At 38.1% G+C, this 19,900-nt stretch overlaps 1 protein-coding gene across 1 annotated transcript in view; it reads right to left on the bottom strand.

Annotated features, from left to right (window-relative positions):
• Positions 1-19,900, bottom strand: part of ADGB (androglobin) — a 157,242-nt gene that overhangs the window by 71,038 nt on the left and 66,304 nt on the right. Inside the window, exons 13-18 of the mRNA XM_067010977.1 lie at positions 17,618-17,708; positions 10,761-10,890; positions 7,485-7,522; positions 6,439-6,624; positions 5,196-5,259; positions 1,426-1,528 (exon numbers count right to left, since the gene is read on the bottom strand). Coding sequence (XP_066867078.1) covers positions 1,426-1,528; positions 5,196-5,259; positions 6,439-6,624; positions 7,485-7,522; positions 10,761-10,890; positions 17,618-17,708 — 612 coding nt within the window. The remainder of the gene's footprint in view (positions 1-1,425; positions 1,529-5,195; positions 5,260-6,438; positions 6,625-7,484; positions 7,523-10,760; positions 10,891-17,617; positions 17,709-19,900) is intronic.

The following is a 19,900-nucleotide window of genomic DNA, read 5'->3' as shown; positions in this document are numbered from 1 at the left end:
CATTCAGCAAATACTTGTACCTGTACAGTGTCAGGAACTGTTAATTTCAGTTAAATATAAATGCTTTAGTAAAATAAGCCAAACAAAGAATGCTGTTTTGTGCATATGTGCATGTGTTTGCAAGAAGCTGGCCTTAGAGAAGAGAAGGAACAGTCCATCTGTTAGAACAGGAGGGAAGGGTGACAAGAGCTTGGGAGAGTTCATTATGAGAAGATGAGTGGGTCATTTCCAATTTCTTCTATCTCTTCAGTGAAGACAGCAGCAAGGTCATCAGCTGAAAATGAGGAAGGATGAGAGTGGGAATTGGAGATTTGAAGGCAGAGAGAGAGAGAGCACGCGAGAGCGCGCGAGAGCGCGCGAGCGATTTGAAGGTTTGAAATAGTCACTCATGAGAATGAGAGCTGGGAGAATGAATGAAATGTTGGCAGTGCTTAGGGGCTTTGCTTTGAGATTTGTGGTCCTGAATTTAAAGTGGGACTAGCTAGTAGAATTTTTTTTTCCTCCAGTTACACTCAGCTGTTCTGATGAAACCCCAGGTTAGGCACAGAGATACCTTCAACCAATATTAGGATTTTGCCAGGAGTGTAAGATGAGAGGGTAAGAAGAGCACTTGTGTTGAGGGCACGTGTGAGGATATAAATACAATCATGGACCATGGAAACTACGTTGGGAATAAGAGAAATAAAGATGTGGGGAGACTGGACATAGAAGAAGTGGTAAGGTTGATGGATGGAGGTCCCAATTCAGTCCAAGACCTGTAGGGGTGGGAGTTCTAGAGAGAGAGAACTGGAGATTCAGGGGTGGGGGTCAGAGAACTTGAAATTTGATTAGGATAATACAGTTACTGGTACAATAACGTCTAAAATATAACCATGAAATTAGGGGACCAAGGTGGGATGGAGGAAAAGATCTTTGGAATTGTCATATCAAAGAAGAAAGAGTTCATGATTTTCAATAGATTTTGAAAGAATCAAGAATGATAACATGTGGGACTTCCCTGGCGGTCCAGTGGTTAAGACTTTGCTTTCCAGTGCAGGGGATACAGGTTTCACCCCTGCTCGGGGAGCTAACATCCCACATGCCTTGCAGCCAAAAAATCAAAACATAAAACAGAAGCAATATTGTAACAAGTTCCATAAAGACTTTAAAAAATGGTCCATATCAAAAAAATCTTAAAAAAAAAAAAAGAATGATGACTTGTATAGTTGGAAAGAAAAACAGAGGGACCAGGTGTGCTCAAGAGGTGACCACAAGACCACAGCAAGGAGAGGGACAGGTGGCAAGAGTGAGTATAATCCTTGATGTCAGAGGAGTAGGAAGATCTTAGGAGGTCTAGAGAGGGAATAAGTTCCTTCACACATACATTTTCCCTGAACAGAAAGTGAGTTGGGATCTCAGACAGTAATTTTCTCATAGCCTTCTTACCTCCAGATTCTCCCCAGTGTACCAATGCAGAAAAGCAAATCAGTAGTTCAATGGGCTTTAGACTGTCCACAAATAGATAGTAGGACACACGTTCATCTGAGAACTGCAAGAAATCAGACCAGTCATTGTATTTCATATCAGCCTATTAATGCTGTATTTTCCACTTCTATTAAAAGTACAATATCTAACATTTATAGAGAATTTACTGTGTTCTAGACACCACGATAGGTACTTTACAGGTTTAATGATAGGAAGGAAATCACACCGGTGAATGTTGGCCGCAGTCCACGGAAGCTGGGTCTGCAGGGCCTGTGTGAGACTGGCCACCGTATCAGAGAGAGCCAGAGCTCTTTCGCATGAGTAAAGAAAAGGGATATGCTTATTCCAGAAAATGACAAATAGACGAAGAGATTGAGCCTAGAGCTGAGCAGTACTCAGAGGATAGGTCCTTAATAAGCAAACAGTCCATGGAGGAACTTTGGCAGAGAATGGAAATGTATTAAGGTATGCTACTTGGTGGTTTTGGATATAAACCCTCTATTCCTTCTTTCTATAAGAATGAACCAAACTGGATTTTTGTTTTGGGCATGCAGGAAAGTACTGAGCACAACTCGAATGTCCTTTAGTGGACGGCCACATAAGCATTACGTGAATATATTTTAATCCATCTTATGTGGGTAACGTTAATATCCATAAGGATGGATGGAGAAACTGAAACACAGAGAGGGGAAGTAAATTGCCAAAGGTCACAGCACTTGCAAGTAGAAAAGCTGAGATTCAAAAGTAGGTCTGTCTACCTACCTGACTCCAATACTTATCTTCACAATTATTGGGCTACTATTGCATTTCAGTTTCCCAGTGCTTCAGCATAATTTTGACTGATGGTGTATTGTAAATGTGTTGTCATTAGACTTTAAGAGCTTTCTATACTATTGAACAACAGTATTTAAATCACAAGTTGCAATACAAAAGAAAAATCTCTAGCAATACTGTGAAAAAAAGAAATCCTTATTAATCAAATATAACACGGTTTCTAGAAATGCTTGGTACAATGTAACTATTTAAAATGATCGCTTCCCTCAAGGTCTTCCAAAAGTTAGCATTAGACACTTTATTTCATTTGTTTTCTTTTGGCTGCCACATGTTGGTGATAGAGGCAGTTGTTTCAAACACCATCTAAAACTATGAAGGGCCCTGCATTTGCCAGAAGCAGCCTGTGTGGCTGAGGAGGGGATTCTGCCTAGAGATCATTTGCTGTCATTTTAAAGAGCCTGAGAATTTGAGGGTGAGACGGCCCCCGAGGCCACATTCAGGGGCTCTGCTCTGGTGCAGGGACCAGACACCTTTGTGAGCCCCTTGCCAACCCCCATGACATCTCCCAGGGGACAGCTAAGGGATGTGCAGCAGACAGGCCTCACGCTCTGTGTCTCCAGCTCAGCTGGCAGTGCCTGTGGCCACTAAAATCAGGACTGTCTGGGCCTCAGACCACGAACAATCCATATTAAAGGCCATTAAGTTTGGGTACCAAAAACATCCTCTAAGAAAAAGCCATCATTTTCTCAGACCATTGATGTTAAAAAAAAGTTCAGGGGAATGAAGGGACTCATAATGGATGCTGTCATTTTATTTTGCTAAACTGGGACTTTAAAAGGACAATAAAATTCTCTTTTTACCGTCACTTCATAAAAATAGGATCGGAACAAAGAACAGTTGGCCATTTTCCGAACACACATACACATATATATTAGGGTGGTGATGTATAACAAAAACTCTTATGCAAACTGCTCTTAGTGATAATAACGACAGCCAGCATTGATTTTCACTTACTAAGTATTAGGCAGTCTTCTAAGTGTTTTACAAATGTTCTCTCATTTATTTCTCAACCCTATGATGTTGGTCTCTCACTGCCATTGTATAAATAAGAAGACTGAGGCAAAGATAAATAGCTTGCTCAGAGCCCCACCTCAGATGCAATCTAGATTCAAAACCCGGCAGTCTAGCTCCAGAGCCACTCATCTGCTTCCTCCAAAGGTGTGCTAGTGAGAAAGGCGCAGGTTTTACATCGGATAAACGCAGTTCTCGTGATGCTTGCGCTACTTACTAGAGTTTGGTGATCTTGGGCATTTTACCCAAACTTGGTCTGCCTCAGTTTCCTAACCTGAAGATTGATAATAATAATTGTCCTTTCATTGAGTTTGCTATGAGGAGTTGATGTAATAAAGAACCTAGGTCAGGGCTAGGAACAGAGTCAGCACCTATAAATGACTATCATTTAAATATTGCCAATATTTTGAATATGACAACATTCCTAAGTTAACTTGTAAACTGTACATTATTCTCATACCATACTCTGGGTTCCTCTATTCCTAATTAACAGGTTTGTTTTGTTTTGTTTTTTGTAATAATCGTAAAATCAAAGCACTCCTCTGGGTGTTTTTCATAGATAGACTTCAGAACCTGGTCACCCATTTTACCACCCCTGCAAACCCCACCCCAGTCACTACTACAGACCTGATTCTTACTTTCAGAGCAGGCAACGAGCTACAGAGCACCTCTTGAGGGATGCTCAAACGGTTTTCTCTGCCTGCATTTTCATCTAGTACAAGTGCAAAGAGAGAAGTCATCACCAAGCCTCCTACTCCCTGCCCCCCACCCCAGCTCTGCATACAGCTCATGGAGATGTCGGGGGAGTATCACTGGGGGCTTGCAGGGCCCCATACAAGCAACATGCAAGTTTCAGCACAATTTAGTTTCCCAGGATGTGTTTCATAGTTTTCCACAAAATTCCACTCCATGTGACATTTGTTTGTTAATTCATTCAACAATTTTTTTTTTTTAACCAATCTCCTACCTCATGCCAGGCCCTGTACTGCAAAAGTAAAGAAAAGGACAGAGTCCTCCTTAAGATGCTGAGAGGAAGTGGACGGGTAGGTGGAAGGGCACAGAGAGGTGACCGTGCAGTTAGAATGGAGGGAGGGAAGTGTCTGGGTGGGGACAGTCATACAGAATGCATGGAGTCAGGGTACTTGACCCAGACTCTACAGGCAGGGAAGGAGGTCTCACAGTGTCAAGAACATCCACGCTGTTCTAAAGGACTTCTAAGTGTTAGCCAGATGCAGGCGGTAAGAATGAAGAAGAATGAACTCCAGGCAGAGAGAAGAACTTGGGCAAAAATAACAGAAATGTTAGTGAAAATGTGCTTATATTTTAGGAATTGTGCGCAAGTCAGTAAACACTAACTGAAATCAAATGTAGTGAATTTATTTGTGCTTTTCCTTCATTTATTCATAAGTCAAAACTTCCTTTATGTGAATTTATATAATAATGCAGCTCAGCATTGAACCACTGCAACACAATCAGATGGATCGCACTTGGGGATGTGAGGTAGAAGAATCTTGCCTATTGTCTAGATCAGAGATTAGTAGAAGACCCTAAGAATTAAATATTTTTTATTTAAGATTTTTTTCTTTGATGTGGACCATTTTTTAAAGTCTTTATTGAATTTGTTACAATATTGCTTCTGTTTTATGTTTTGGTTTTTTGGCCGCAAGGCATGTGGGATCTTAGCTCCCCAACCAGGGATCAAACCCGCACCCCCTGCATTGGAAAGCGAAATCTTAACCACTGGACCACCAGGGAAGTCCCTTAAATTTTTAAATATAATTATGTTAGAAGTTTAGAAATGCTTGATAAATTTGAAAGTGTTTTTCACTAGCATGATTCCATTAAAAATTTAAGAAGGGAAAGAAAAGAGATCATAGTCTATTTACCTTGAATTCTGATTTTTGAACGTTATGGCAATATGAACTTGGCTTGTGGAAAATATATATATTCCTGAAAAACATTATTTATAACAGGTTATTGTCATCATATGCAACAAAACAGTACTACATGTTAAGTTTCTCAGAAGCAAATAATTATAGGCAAAACAGGTAAAGACAGATGAAAGTTAAAAAAAATAATAACAACTCAGAAAGGAAAAAAGTGGTTTCCAGGGGCTGGGGGTGGGAAAAATAGGGAGAGATTGGTAAAAAGGGCACAAACTTTCAGTTATAAGATGAATAAGGTCTGAAGATCTAATGTATAACATGGCAACTATCATTGACAACACTATATTGTATAATTAAAATTTGCTAAGAGAATAGGACGTAAATGTTCTCACACACAATAAAAAAATAAATATATGAAGTGATAGATATGTTAGTTAACTTGATGGGGGGATCTTTCACAATATATATGTGTATCAATTCATCACCATGTACACTTTAAATACTTACAATTTTATTTGTCAATTGCATGTCAATACAGCTGAGAAAAAATAACTACATTGAATTAGTTGTTTGAAAGGGACAAAAATGATCTCCTTCAGTGGATAAACTGCCTTCATCTTAATAAACAAATAAGTCTTTGAGGATAAGCTGAAACTGGCCTGAGACTGGTTTCGCTATTCATGTTTCATGTGGACAATCAACTCATCCATATTTCCTAATACTTTTTTTTCTTATTAGTTATCTATTTTATACATATTAGTGTATATATGTCAATCCCAATCTCCCAATTCATCCCCGCCCCCACTATCCCCCCTTCGTGTCCATACATTTGTTCTCTACATCTTGTCTCTATTTCTGTCTTGCAAACAGTTCATCTGTACCATTTTTCTAGATTCCACATATGTGCATTAATATATGATATTTGTTTTTCTCTTTCTGACTTACTTCACTCTATATGACAGTCTCTAGGTCCATCCACGTCTCTACAAATGACCCAATTTTGTTCCTTTTTAATGGCTGAGTAATACTCCATTGTATATATGTACCACATCTTCTTTATCCATTTGTCTGTCGATGGGCATTTAGGTTGCTTCCATGACCTGGCTATTGAATATCCTTCTCATAGTTTTGTTTGATATTATATCAAACCAGACTAATATTGGCTTAACTCTTTTAAATGAAAGCTAAAAATGAATAGCTTATATACCCACTGTATTAAATGCACACAAAAATTTATACTTACTGAAAGCATACACAGAAGTCTTCAAAATCTAACCATATTTCTTTAGAAACACCACTATTTACTGTTGCAAGTTCCTCCTTCAATTTTTCCTGTGTTGCTGTTGTCTGGCTGACCAAATCTCTTTCCAGACTGATTCCTTCAGCTGGATGGGCTGCATCATTCAATCCATAGTCTGGTAGTTCATCTGTGTACAGCAGAAGACAACCATGTCAAACATACCTAATTGTTAAATATTAAATTTTTAAGATATGAAAAATTGTAGAGGAGAACTCACATATCAAAATCTATTTTTGAGAAAATATTTACTGAGATAATAATTTACACGCAGGCCTCAGATTTGTAGAGGTCCATACAAAGATCCACTTTCATACCCTCAGGAGAATTTAATCATAACTTACATGCAGAGTGTCCAGAAATTTTGAAATCACTTTCATAAATTTGTACACACATTCTTTAGAGATTAAAGTTATAACAGAAGTTAGCTGGTTTATGTATTTAAAATCTGCTGTAAACAGACATATTCATGTAAGAGGGGCTGACACAGACAACAGAAGGAGAAGCAAAAACTTGAAAGATCTATTGTGATTGATGTATTTCTGTAAGCCCTGAAGTCAGTGATTCTGTAGTCTTATGTTGATCAAGAAATGGCATAAAGTTCTCATACACTTTTCTTGCACCAAAATGTTATATACACACATGCCACATAACGGTTTTTTGTATTTTAGCCTTGGTCAAGTCTTTATTTAGGATCTGAGGAATTTGCAATGGTTTCAGTGCTTTGATCGTAACGTGCATGCATTAAGACACAAGAGCTCTACTCATGGGACTTTAATCAGATAGTCTTTTATTTTGACTTTAAGCTCTAATTTAACAAGTGAGATTATCTGATTTTTCTAGCCCAGAGCAGATTAGACTCAACACATCAGAGGAAGCACTGGAGGGAGGCTGCTGAGAGCCAGGAAGAGGGAGAGCAAAAAGCTGTCAAGAAGCAGAGACCCCTTTGTGCTTTGATGTCTGTGAAAAAAAGTCATGAGAAGATTATTAATTTACCTTTTCTGAGTATAGCTTTTGAAGCAGCATTACCCTGTGAAATGAAAGGAACACGTTAAGAAACCATTTACAAATTCGACAAAACATTACAGCTCTCTAAAGCACCACAGTTTTTAAAAGAGTTTAATACAGTCTTTTAAACACTAAAGAAATCGATTTCTACAAATACTTACTAAAACCTACAGCAAAACGAATTTTTTTTTTTTTTTTTTTTTTTTTGCGGTACGCGGGCCTCTCACTGTCGTGGCCTCTCCCGTTGCGGAGCACAGGCTCCGGACGCACAGGCTCAGCGGCCATGGCTCACGGGCCCAGCCGCTCTGCAGCATGTGGGATCTTCCCGGACCGGAGCACGAACCCGTGTCCCCTGCATCGGCAGGCGGACTCTCAACCACTGCGCCACCAGGGAAGCCCCGAAATTTGTTTTTAACCTTAAAATTCAAAAGATGTGAATTTGGCTGAGAGTTTAAGTTTGTGACATTAAAATACAGAAGATGTGAGTGTATTAAACATTTGAATCTTATAATAAAAGTTAAATAAAAACAATACTATCCCCGAGTAGATATACTAGTTGGTATGAGGCACCTATAATTAATACAGATTGAGTAAAATGAGATTATGATTGATAATTAGTGTACAGAGCCTAAGGATTATTTCAAATTATAAAAGTGTTTTCTCAAATTTTTAACAGGGAAAATAAGCTTCACATGTATGACTCTGTTATCTCTGGGACACAATTAAAATAAGTATAAAAGATAAAATGGTATAAATTTATACAGACTGATGGGTGATATTTGGGATGATGTAAAGTGTATGGAGAAGACAACAGAGTAGACAAAACTGAACACTAAGTGCTGGTGGGAAGCAAGCCCATCCACGCCTTAGGACCCCAGAAACAATTAGCAGGCATCTGGGAAGGACAGAATGAGATACAGGTTGAAAATACAGGGATGGGTTGAATGTCTATATAAGGAACAGACAAATCCCCACTTCTCCCTAATCCCTTCTGGTTTAGCATCTATCCTTCTTCTGCCCAAATAGGACACTGGAAGTTGCTTCAAGTAGAGAAATTAAATGAAAAGTCTCCAGATCTGGGTTCACAGATACCGTGGGAAGCAAGAAAGTTTACTACACAGAGAAGAGAGGAATTAAGTGAACATCCACATGCTGAACTTTGAGACTCTCAGGAACGCTGTGCTGCTAGCCTTTAATAACTCTGGTGGATAAGGATATAAAAATCCTTATGACCACATTCCACCCCAGGAGGGAGATTAGAGGACCCTTAACCTGAGACCCTGAACAGAGCCAGGGAAAATCCTCAGGGAATCTGATATTTGGAGCTAGTCCCACCCCAAATGAAGCTCATTTCCCCCCAATTATCTCAAATTAAAGCTTCCAGTTGACAAGCTCTGTCCATGCCATAATGGACAGAGCTTCTAATCAGCAGCTCTTTAATTTCATAAATTCCTTAAATATATGTGTACAACAAAGAATTGCTAGATTATTGAGGAAGGAGTCTCATATAAAAGAAAGAAACTAATGGGTGTGGGTAGGGAGATTCATAGGAATCAGAAATGATAACACAGGGAGAAATTTTTAAGTTAGTAATATCAGAAAGTTAAGAAGATATTCATTTATCAAATAATAAACTATAAAAATACAGTCAAGAACAAGAGACAGTTCTTAGAAACTAAAAATAGGAAAGTGGGCTTCCCTGGTGGCGCAATGGTTGGGAGTCCGCCTGCCGATGCAGGGGACACGGGTTCGTGCCCCGGTCCGGGAAGATCCCACAGTACGCGGAGCGGCTGGGCCCGTGAACCATGGCCTCTGGGCCTGCGCGTCCGGAGCCTGTGCTCCGCAACGGGAGAGGCCACAACAGTGAGAGGCCCGCGTACCACAAAAAAATAAATAAATAAAATAAAAAATAGGAAAGTGAAATAAATTCAATAGAAAGTTTGGATGTAAACTTGATACAAAAGACTCAGAGACGAAAACTAAAAAACTTTTCAAAGAAAACATAGGTGAAGATTTTCACGACATTGGATTTGACATTGGTTTCTTAGATATGACAATAAAAACACAGACCACAAAAATAAAAATAAATTGGGCTACATAAATAATCTTCTGTCATTCAAAGGATGTAATCAACAGAGTGAAAATGCAACCTATGGAATGAGAGAAATTGTTTGCAACTCATATGTCTAGTAAAGGGTTAACATCAAGAATATATGAAGAACTTCTACAAAAACAATATAAAATAAACAAACCCAATTTAAAAATGGGTAAAGGACTTGAATAGACATTTGTCCAAAGAAAATATACAAATGGCCAACAAGCACATGGAAAACGTCCTCCACATCACTCATCCTTAGGGGAATACAGATCAAAACTGCAGTGAGACACCACCCTCACGGCCACTGGGATGACTACTGTTAAAGAAGAAAAAACAGAAAATGACAAGTGTTATTGTTACTGCTATGTGGTGAGGATGTAGAGAAACTGGAACCTTTTTGCACTTTGTGGGTATATAAAATGGTGCAGTTGCTATGGAAGACAGTATGGTGGTTCCCGAAAAAGCTAAAAATAGAATTAACGTATGATCCAACAATTCCACATCTGAGTATATACTCAAAAGAACTGAAGGCAGCATCTCAAAGAAACATTTATACACCCATGTTCATAGCAGCATTATTCACCAAGTATCCATTGATGGGTGTATGGATAAACAAAAGGTGGTATATGTATATGCACAATGGAATATTATTCCGCCTTAAAGGAAAGAAATTATGACACATGGTACAACACGTATGAACTGTGAGGACATTTTACTAAGTGAAGTAAGCCAGCCACAAAAATACAAATACTGTATGATTTCACTTATATGAGGTACCTAGAGTAATCAGAATCCTAGAGACAAAAAGTAGAATGGTGGTTCTAAGGGCCTGAAAAGGGGCAGGAATGCAGAATGATTTAATGGGTATAAAGTTTTAGTTTTGTTGCTTTTCTTTCTTTTTTTTTTTTTTTTTTGGCGGTACGCGAGCCTCTCACTGCTGTGGCCTCTCCCGTTGCAGAGCACCGGCTCTGGACGCACAGGCTCAGCGGCCATGGCTCACGGGCCCAGCCGCTCCGCGGCATGTGGAATCTTCCCAGATCGGGGCACGAACCCGTGTCCCCTGCATCGGCAGGCGGGCTCTCAACCACTGCGCCACCAGGGAAGCCCGAAAAAAATTTTTTATAGTTAAGAATCAGGCTAATAATAAGAGTAACATAGTTACCTGATACATATTTCTTGTCAGTTGATTTAAGTCTGTCTGGCTAAAGGTTGTAGTTTCATCATTTTCAGTGAGAGAAGATAAACCAGATCCTGGAAGCACCCCTTTCTTAATCAAAGATCGTACAAAATGACTAATGGGAAAAAAAGAAAAAAACGTTGGTTATCTTAATCGCTTGTTTAAAGCTACTAATAAATAACTGTAGCTTTTATTGAGATATACTTGACACATAACATTATATGAGTTTCAGGTATACAACATAATGATTCAATATTTGTATATATGGCAAAATGATAACCACAATTCTAGTTAACATAGGTCACCACACACAGTTACAATTTTTTTTCCTTGTGATGAGAACATTTAAGGTCCACTCTCTTAGTAACTTTCAAATATACAACACAGTATTATTAACTATAGTCACCATGCTACACATTATAGCCCCAGGACTTATTTATTTTACAACTGGAAGTTTGTACCTTTTGACCCCCATCACCCATTTCATCCACCCCCATGCCCTGCATCTGGCAGTTATCAGTCTGTTCTGTACTCTGTATCTATGAGTATGTTTGCTTGCCTGTCTTTTTTAGATTCCACGTGTAAGTGGGATTATAAGGCATTTGTCTTTCTCTGTCTGACTTATTTCACTTGAGATGTCCTCAAGGTCCGTCTGTGTTGTCACAAAAATGGCAAGATTTCCTTCTTTTTGAATGGCTGAATAATACTCCGTTGCATAGTGATGTTTGGTCAACAATAGGAAGTTCTGATTTTTTTCGTTTTATCATTCTCATTCTTTTACAACCAGTAATTTCTTTTGCTTCATGTTAAAAAATACTTAATTGCCATATATACTACTGAAGCAATATTCTCTATCAGTCACTGCAATGGTGTAAAAATTTTCTGGAACGCTATTTATTTTAAAGCTATGGTGGCCATCTTTGAACGTTGATGATCAGAACACATAGGAACCTGGCATTTAGAAGTAATTTAATTAAGCATCAGAGTAATGTAGCAGTGAAATAGGGCTTGGAGTCAAAAATTTAATGATGCATGTTGAGCCCTTAAGTTTACAACTGTGATATTTATACTAGCTACCCAAGCGTACAGTATTTTCTTTCAATATTGCTGACATGACCCCAAATCAGTGTTGCCACAGCTAGAAGTTTATGGATGCAATAAAGATATTTGTTATAGTACAAATATATTAGGTGTTTCAAAGATAAAATTAAATTTCATGTATACAGAACTTCCCATACTTTTGGATTTTTCCTTGCTACTGTTCTGTAAAACCTGGTTTACCTCAAGCTAAATGTCTCTGAAACTGCCACTAGAGGGTAGCACAAACATATCTGTGAGGCTCTGATTCTCTAAAAGAAGGCCAGGAGCCAGGACTGGGCAAACCGGGCATGTTGTTACTACAGTGACAGTGCTCCAAGGAAAGGCAGTTGTGTAGCACTCATTCTCCAAGGCTCGCCAGAAAACTGGCTTGCTCTTATGCCGACCTGAGAAACTGACTGTACAGCAGTCAGGTACAAGGAAATGCCATTCACATATTTTTGCTTTTGGCTCTGCCAGATAAAATGGATATACTAGGGAATGCATAACAGGTTCAAGCAGTGAATAGATTAGTTAAATCCAATCAAGTGTTAGACCTGGGTTAAAGAATTTCATCCAACTTAATTATGAAAGAAAGCATAACAAAATTAAGTAAGAGAGTCAACGTTGGAAGTTCAGGTTATGAAACCAACGCATTTGTGGTCTCTCTTGGCATAGGGATTCTAGAAGCCTGCGTGTGACAGTTTGAATCCTGAGAAAATTTGTCCTGGTGGTATGCAGCTCTGGTTCATACAATCCGCAAAATATTTGAGTAATATGCAATCTCGATAAGCTAAGAGATAATCAAAAATTATTTGGAATGGTAAAATCATCGTCTTAGTGGATAACACTAACAATAAAATTAATTAGAAAAACTATAAAGCATTAATATTTTTATGTTACGTTTAAGAAAATTCTGTCTTTATGTGGTATTTTGTATTTGTAACAGGTGAACGAAGTGTAGCATGTTACATAATCCAACAAATTAGGCTATAAAATGTGTAGCTTTATATTTAATTTTAGGTTTATAATTAAGTTATAGGTATAAGAAAATTTTGGTTTGTAAAAACTAATAGTGTACATAGGAAAAACCAAGGTTACTAAAAAACATTTTGATTATTTGAACTTTTAATGATGATTTATATAATTAGCAAGATTCTGTGATGATTTTTGGCTTTTCAAGAATTACTTAAAGCAAAAATAATATATAGTACTGTTGTAAATGCAATTTAAAATGTTTAAATTTAGCTAACTAAATTTATTTAAAACTTTTATAGAAATTAATAATTTGTGTATAAAATAAGATCTTTTATAAGTTAAAATGAAAGTTTGAGGAAAACTAGATTTGCAAATACATAACAGAACAGATTTTTAAAACCAAAGAAGCAGCAAATTGTTTTTTCTGTTTATAAAGCTTGACATGGCTAAATGCCATGTTTGTCTACTAGTTAGTGCTGCCTACGGGGTCCCTCCTCACCCACTTTTCAGTGTTTAATTGTTGATGTATAGAACTGCAGGAGCCTTAAGTTAAAACATTTGAATAATGTTTCTAAATATTTTCAACTTAACTAGAGTCCATAAAATGTAAATTAACGGGCTATGATGTAAAGAAGCTCTAAAAGTAGGACAGTACAATGAACAGACTTCTGATCTAAATTTTGAGTGCTTTTATTCATCAGCTTATATTCTTATCGTGGATTTTAATATATCCAAGAGAAGGATGAAACATTGCCGCCAGCCGCGGCGGGTCCTCAAAGTGCAGCAACAATCGACGAGAGGGGGTACGGAACTGAACGCACCAAGGTATGGGATCAGAAGGGCACAAGCAACTGATGGTTGCAAGGCACGTTTAATAACAAAGCGTAGCCGTATATATACCCCTAAAGCAGGGAATTTGCTTAGTCACGCCTTATCGGCATCAGCTGGTTGATTGGCTTCTCGGCTTAGTCACGCCTTATCGGCATCAGCTGGTTGATTGGCTTCTCGGCTTCTCCCTCAAAGGCACCAATTTCCCCTCCAGGGTTCTTTTCCTAGCTTTTAGGGAACAACCAGGGACTCCCAGTAACTGAGCAGGTCTCTGGAGCGATCTGGCCAAAGGCCATCTCCTTTTTTACGTTCATACCATAAAGTCCAGGATGCATACCAAGGAGAGTACAATCGGGCCCTGAGGCTTATGAGGGTCTTAATGGCGCCGTCCTCAGAGGGCAATGCTCGCCCCATTTCCCCCTTTTATTTTTTAAAGCTTGATAATGCAATTTCAACCCATACACCTCCTGACGAAGAGCAGCGAGACGGCCAACAATAAAGCGTAATAAACAAGGTAATGCAATTAACATCAACAATACACATGACCACACGGTAATCAATCCTGTGAGTCCATTTTGAAACCAATGCATTGGGTATGTCCAAACTAATGTGTCCATCAGTCCATACACTTATTCCAATGAATCGTTTAGGTCTTTTTTAAAGCTTCAGATAATTCTAGCCAAGCTTGTATGCTAGTACTATGATACCATGGTTCAGAAATATTTACAGGCAGCATTAATAGGAAGGTTGTTTTAACATCATAACAGAAAAAGTTCCTTTCATAGGCAGAAGGCAAGTGCTAAAAATACAATTCTGACAAGTTATATTATATCCTAAGGAACCAGAAGTAAACTCAATCTGTAAATCTCCTATTAGCAAGGCATATGAGGGTGTAACACAAGTAATAACCGGTTGATAAGAATAAGACAATGCAAACTTCCCAAAATCCCAATGCTTATAAAAAACCAAACTATTATTAGTAACAGAAACTGAAGAAATTAGAATGGTACCATTATTATAATTTAAGGTGCACCAGATTTGAGAATTCAAAATCAGATTGGGGAAAATCAGAAGGAAAAAAGGAGGGAAACTTCAAACTTGTAACAGCTTTAACTACCTTTAAACTATGGCCGGCCAGTGAAGTCCCTTGTCCTCCTACATATATTTCTACACAAAAATAGTATCTTTACCAGTCTCATTCTTTCCATTTTTGTTATTGTTGTCCTGCGAAATCATTTTTTTTTTGAACAGCAAGAAGATGTAAAGCTTTCTCAGCTTGGTAGGTTAATATATACAGGTCTACGAACAAAACACACACTGCTTGGGCAAATTTTTCTTCAAAAGGTTCTATGAACTGATAAAATTTTTCACCAATGGATATGGCTTCTGTATACTGTTGGACATGATACAGGATGTCTGCTTGACTGTAATACAACATACTGTTTTCAAGATCATCTAGTCCATCCATTTCTTCAACAGCCGAGTGCACCTGATTCTTCAATTGGTCAAGTGTCTGTCTTAAACTAGCTGTTGTTGTCTGGTTACTTTTGAAAAACTCAGCTACTGCCGTATTCAAAATTATTTTATAATAGTCTTTGTTTATATCTTGTAGGCAGGCAAGATGTTGCAGACAGACATCATAATTTCCAGCTGTGAAAGCCTGGAAAGCACTGGTGGACAACTCCTTCTCTTGATCAGTGATCTCAGGTCGCGCCTTGGATACTTTTTGTCCCATATTTTTTTTACTTCTGACTATTGCCCCGAGTTACTATCAACTTTACTATGTGGCCACACTTTCACTCTTCACTCCGGGGATTCACCTACCGAGATTCAGATGTCCCTCTTGTCAGGTCCCTGTTCGGGCGCCACTTGCCGCCAGCGCGGCGGGTCCTCAAAGTGTAGCAACAATCGACGAGAGGGGGTACGGAACTGAACGCACCAAGGTATGGGATCAGAAGGGCACAAGCAACTGATGGTTGCAAGGGAAGTTTAACAACCAAGCGTAGCCGTATATATACCCCTAAAGCAGGGAATTTGCTTAGTCACGCCTTATCGGCATCAGCTGGTTGATTGGCTTCTCGGCTTAGTCACGCCTTATCGGCATCAGCTGGTTGATTGGCTTCTCGGCTTCTCCCTCAAAGGCACCAATTTCCCCTCCAGGGTTGCTTTTCCTAGCTTTTAGGGAACAACCAGGGACTCCCAGTAACTGAGCAGGTCCCTGGAGCGATCTGGCCAAAGGCCATCTCCTTTTTTACGTTCATACCATAAAGTCCAGGATGCATACCAAGGAGAGTACAATCGGGCCCTGAGGCTTATGAGGGTCTTAATGGCGCCTTCCTCAGAGGGCAATGCTCGCCACAAAACATATCTAATGGTCATTCTATTTGTGACCTATAAGCCGTTCAAAAATTTTAATGACGTTCTAGTAAAATTCAAAAAAGTACACACATCATAAATGTAAAACTTGCTGAAAAATCACCAAGTTATGGCCATATCACCATTATTAGATCAAGAGATATTAATATTACCAGCACTCCACAAGCCCTGCCAGACGTGCTTCCCAGTCACAGCTAGCACTCCTCGCCACAGGTAACCACTCTCAAGACTTCCAACACCATATATTGCTTTTTTTTTCTTTTTAAAATCTATATTAATAGAATAATTAAAACTAAACTGTATACTTTTTATACCATTTCTTTGGTCTAATATTTTTGTGTGTGACATTTATCCATGCTGATTTTTTTGCAGTATTTCTTTTGTTTTATATCTATATATTATTGTATTATGTTTGTCTATGGTTTTACTATGATTAGCTGCAGTTTTCTCTGCATTTACATTGCTTGACTTTTTTTCAGAACTTGCTGAATCTTGACTTGATTTTTTTAAACTTTGGGGATAATTTTGGCCATTTTATTTTTATTTCATGATTATTCCCCAAACTCTCTATCCTCTACTTCTGAGGCCCACTTGCAAGTATGTTGGTCTTTTTCAACTTTTCTTACATGTCTTTTATTATACTTTTCCTCATTTTTTTTTTTTTTTTTTGGTCTCCATACTTCAGTCTGGATATTATCTTTTGACCTATTTTCCACTTCGCTAATTGTCCTTTTTTTGCTGTATCTTATCTGTGATTAAACACATCCATTGAATTCTAAAATTTCAGTTATTATATTCCTTGGTTCTAGAATCCCTATTTTTTAACCACTTTAAATACTAGTATTTATTTTTGTATCTTACAACTTTATTGAGGGATTATTGAAGTACATTTAACTGCACAAATTTAAAGAATAGATTTGATAATCCTTGATTATGTATATATCCATGTGTTAGCTGTCAATTGCTTCATAACAAATCACCATACTTTTAGTGGTAATAATCGTATCACCCACTATTCCTTCTCATTATTGTTATCTGTGGACTTCCTTTTCCCCACTATGAACTCATTAAAAACGTTAGACCCAGGATGATAATTTTTATTTCTACCCCTATTGTCACATTCAAATATTAGTAAATTTGGATTCTTCCTCCCCTTCCTCCTTTTTCTTCTTCATTGTCTTTGCTGTTGTATTTAGTTAGCTCTTTTTTTCTCCTCTAAGAGTGACAGACTTCATCGCCCAGGTTTTTATGACAATCATTTGATCTTGTGATTTAATTATCAGGTAATAACCAAAAACATTCCCCAGTGCTAATGTTTAAAGTAAAACAAAATACTGTTGTTCTGAAACAGAAGCCAAAACTGTAAAGCCAGACATATTTAGGCCTCATTTTGATCAATTCAAAATTTATCTTAACTGTTTATTACTGTGAAATAGAACCTAAAAATTTTATTTTCCTATGATGTGCAATGACACAAACTTTAATACGTCTGTCACCAAGGGATACATTTTTAACTGCACAAATCACAAAATGCTTCATCTGTTAACAAGATGAATTCATGGGAAAGAATGTTCTATACTTACGTTTCTGTTGGAATTGTAAATGGAGTCATTCTATAATTCAAAAATGGACTTGAAATCTCAAGAAACTGGTCAGGCTTCTTTATTACTAATTCTAAAAAGAAAAAGGTAGTGTGATATACTTTAAAAAAAAAAATCTTCCAAGATTATATGTAAAATTTGACATTTACTGCAGTACTGATTAGATTAACTATTTACCCAGCAAATTTCAATAGAGTTAAATAGAAATGTACTACGATACATAAAGTTTTGTATTAAAAAGGACTTTATAGATCCTACCAATATGATATTTCTTTAGTCTACTTCTCAGTTGCTTTCAAGATTTACAACGTGAAACAATGAAGTCTCAAGGGAGAAAGTCAGCAATGTCTTCTAGAGACATTGCTTTTGGCTCTTGGCATTTGCTGCTACTTCAAGTACACAAAAGACTTTCTATAAAAGTCTTTTACTAAAAATGTGTTCTTTTAGTTAACCTCTACAACACAATTGCTCAGGACATGAAAAAAATGTGGACTAATACATGGAGACAGTGGAAGAACAGAAAATGTAACAAAGTAAAGGTCATAAGTAGAAAAGAAAGCAGTAGTCAAGAAAAATGTTGTGGGTATTCCTAAAGACGTGCGAAGCTTACATAAAAGTAAATTCTCAATGGATATGGCACACAACCCATGCACTAACACGGTGAACTTTGAAATTAAACATTAGGCATAATTATTTTAAATAAACTCCTATAGCAGTGGAAAGAATGACCACAGAACGAAGAGAAGTGACACTATGACACAGTGCACATGACTTCTCTGTGCTTGTTCTGTGATAACCTCTATATTGATCTCTCTCTCTCTGTGTTTCCTGTTAATTTCACTTTAAATATTAAATCCAATAGAGATAAGAAAGACAATGATGTGGTGAGCCTCAAAGCAGGGCACTGCAGTTATGGAATCCCATCAATCTGTAGGTTTTCTTTCCCAGCTTACAATGGAGCTATCAAATTACACAGAATTACACAACAGTCAATATCAAAATCAGGAAGTAGCTGAATGTTCAATATTTTTCCTTTCATTCAGCTATTCCTGATGTTCTGAATGAAGAACGGTTGTGTGGCTCTATTCATTTAACTAAAATATAGCATTCAGTAGTAAAAGATGTTCTTTCGAGCATCATGTGAATGCTGATCTTTGGTTGGAAAGACAGAAGAAGATAGGAAGGAAGGAGGGAAGGGAAGGAGGGAGGGAGGAAACTGGAAAGTTCTTGGAATCCAAAACAACAGTTGGCACTTTGGTGGCACAAACAGCCTGTTGCAGAAACTCAAGGAATGTAAGGAAATAACAGAAATAATCAAGCAGGAGGGAGAGAGGCAGACAAGTCTAATTAAAAAAAAAAAAAAAGATGAACTGACCATTTCTCCTGTATGTCTAAAGCAGATATTTCTTTTTTGTTTGTTTTTTTTGGTTTGCGGTATGCAGGCCTCTCCCATTGCGGAGCACAGGCTCAGCAGCCATGGCTCACGGGCCCAGGCGCTCTGCGGCATGTGGGATCCTCCTGGACCGGGGCACGAACCCGTGTCCCCCGCATCGGCAGGCGGACTCTCAACCACTGCGCCACCAGGGAAGCCCCAGATAGTTCTTTAATCTTTGCTCTTTTCTGGCCAGGATAAAACATGTTGTGCTAGAAAATCTTTGCCACCAGCTGTACTGGTTGTATAAACGTCGACAGAAAGCAAATGTGAAGAAAATTACATGGTTAACAGTTGTTATTTATATCTTAAAAACATGTAAATTATGGTTGGAAGTAGGAGGCAAGGAACAGGTAAATACTCCAATCTCTGTGGCTACTGCGGTCTTAGGTTCCTGAGTACCAACGAGACTCTGCATGTCCGGAGCCTGTGCTCCACAACGGGAGAGGCCACAGCAGTGAGAGGCCCGCGTACCACAAAAAAAAAAAAAAAAAAAAAAAAATCACAAGTATAAATTAGCTACAGAAAGGCCATATGTTTATGTTGAATTAACATAAACAACTTAAGTTATTCTTCTAAGCCATAAGTTTTTAATTATTAGTTTTTCTTTTCTAATCCCCTCTCATGATTTTTCATGTATGGTCTCGCTCATTTCTTCTCTCGCCATCTTGGTCTCTCTTCCATTCAAACGTGAAAATGAAGACTTGTAGAAAAAATGATTGAAGGAGCGAAGAATTAGACATGGATTATGAGGAATTTAGAAATAAAAGGTGAGAATAAGAACAAGGTGGGAACAGTCTCCCTGCCCCATTCTCAGCCTGTGTGAACCTGTG

This window comes from Kogia breviceps, chromosome 13 (genome assembly GCF_026419965.1).
Source record: "Kogia breviceps isolate mKogBre1 chromosome 13, mKogBre1 haplotype 1, whole genome shotgun sequence".
NCBI lineage: Eukaryota > Metazoa > Chordata > Mammalia > Artiodactyla > Physeteridae > Kogia > Kogia breviceps.
Note: the sequence above shows the minus strand (reverse complement) of the source record. Positions and strands in the feature narration are given on the sequence as shown.